General features: G+C 44.2%; 1 protein-coding gene across 1 annotated transcript in view; it reads left to right on the forward strand.

Moving 5' to 3' along the window:
* The window catches only part of LOC101847112 (cholinesterase), a 98,344-nt gene that overhangs the window by 57,995 nt on the left and 39,527 nt on the right, over positions 1 to 822 (forward strand). The window contains exon 5 of the mRNA XM_035969926.1: positions 82 to 265. Coding sequence (XP_035825819.1) covers positions 82 to 265 — 184 coding nt within the window. The remainder of the gene's footprint in view (positions 1 to 81; positions 266 to 822) is intronic.

The following is an 822-nucleotide window of genomic DNA, read 5'->3' on the forward strand; positions in this document are numbered from 1 at the left end:
CTCTCTCTCTTTCTTCTCTGGAACTCTGGAATGATAAGTCACTTCAGCCGTTAACCACTGGACGCATATCTGTGTCCACAGAGCAAGCACCGGCACCGACAGCGACATGTCAAGTCAGAACGTCCATCCAGCACTCGTCTAGCGGTCATCGTCTTTGTCCACGGGGGCAGCTACCAGAATGGCATGGGTGCCATGGTGGACGGGTCCGCACTGGCCACGCATGACGTCATAGTGGTCACCTTCAACTATCGGCTGGGCCCCCTGGGTAAGTCTTTGTAGAACATGAAATTATGTTATCATTTAGGGACATTTGGGGGGAAAGGGTTGGGGATTGAGGGAGGGGCGGGCGGACGGGTCTGCAGCCTCTATTCAGATAGATAGTAGGCAGTTGACGTGAAGTTATCGTCATAGTTTTTCCGTTGTTGTTGTTTTTTCTTATTGGAGTTAACTTGATTTGGAAACAAAGTACCGTATTCATTTATAGTTTTCATTGTCAGGCTATTGTAACTTTATTATAAAAATTGCAAAGGAGTGTAACCTGTAATTTTTAGAACCAAGGGCAATTAGGAATGACGTAAGGTGCGTTGCTACATCCAGCTGGATATTATGTCGACAGCTTATGGTTACCTTGACTATAACGAAGATTATTTAACAGCTTCACCCCATAATAAAGCTTCTTATCTAGCTCAAAGTTAGAAATGATTTTTTTTTAAAATGGAAACACAAATAAATGCAACGGCGCTGTGATCGGGCCTCCTCACTTTCCAACTTGAAACTGTGCACCAATCAGTTGACTGAACGAACATTAATACATCCAAGTAC

Source organism: Aplysia californica, unplaced genomic scaffold (assembly GCF_000002075.1).
Source record: "Aplysia californica isolate F4 #8 unplaced genomic scaffold, AplCal3.0 scaffold00196, whole genome shotgun sequence".
Classification (NCBI taxonomy): Eukaryota; Metazoa; Mollusca; class Gastropoda; order Aplysiida; family Aplysiidae; genus Aplysia; species Aplysia californica.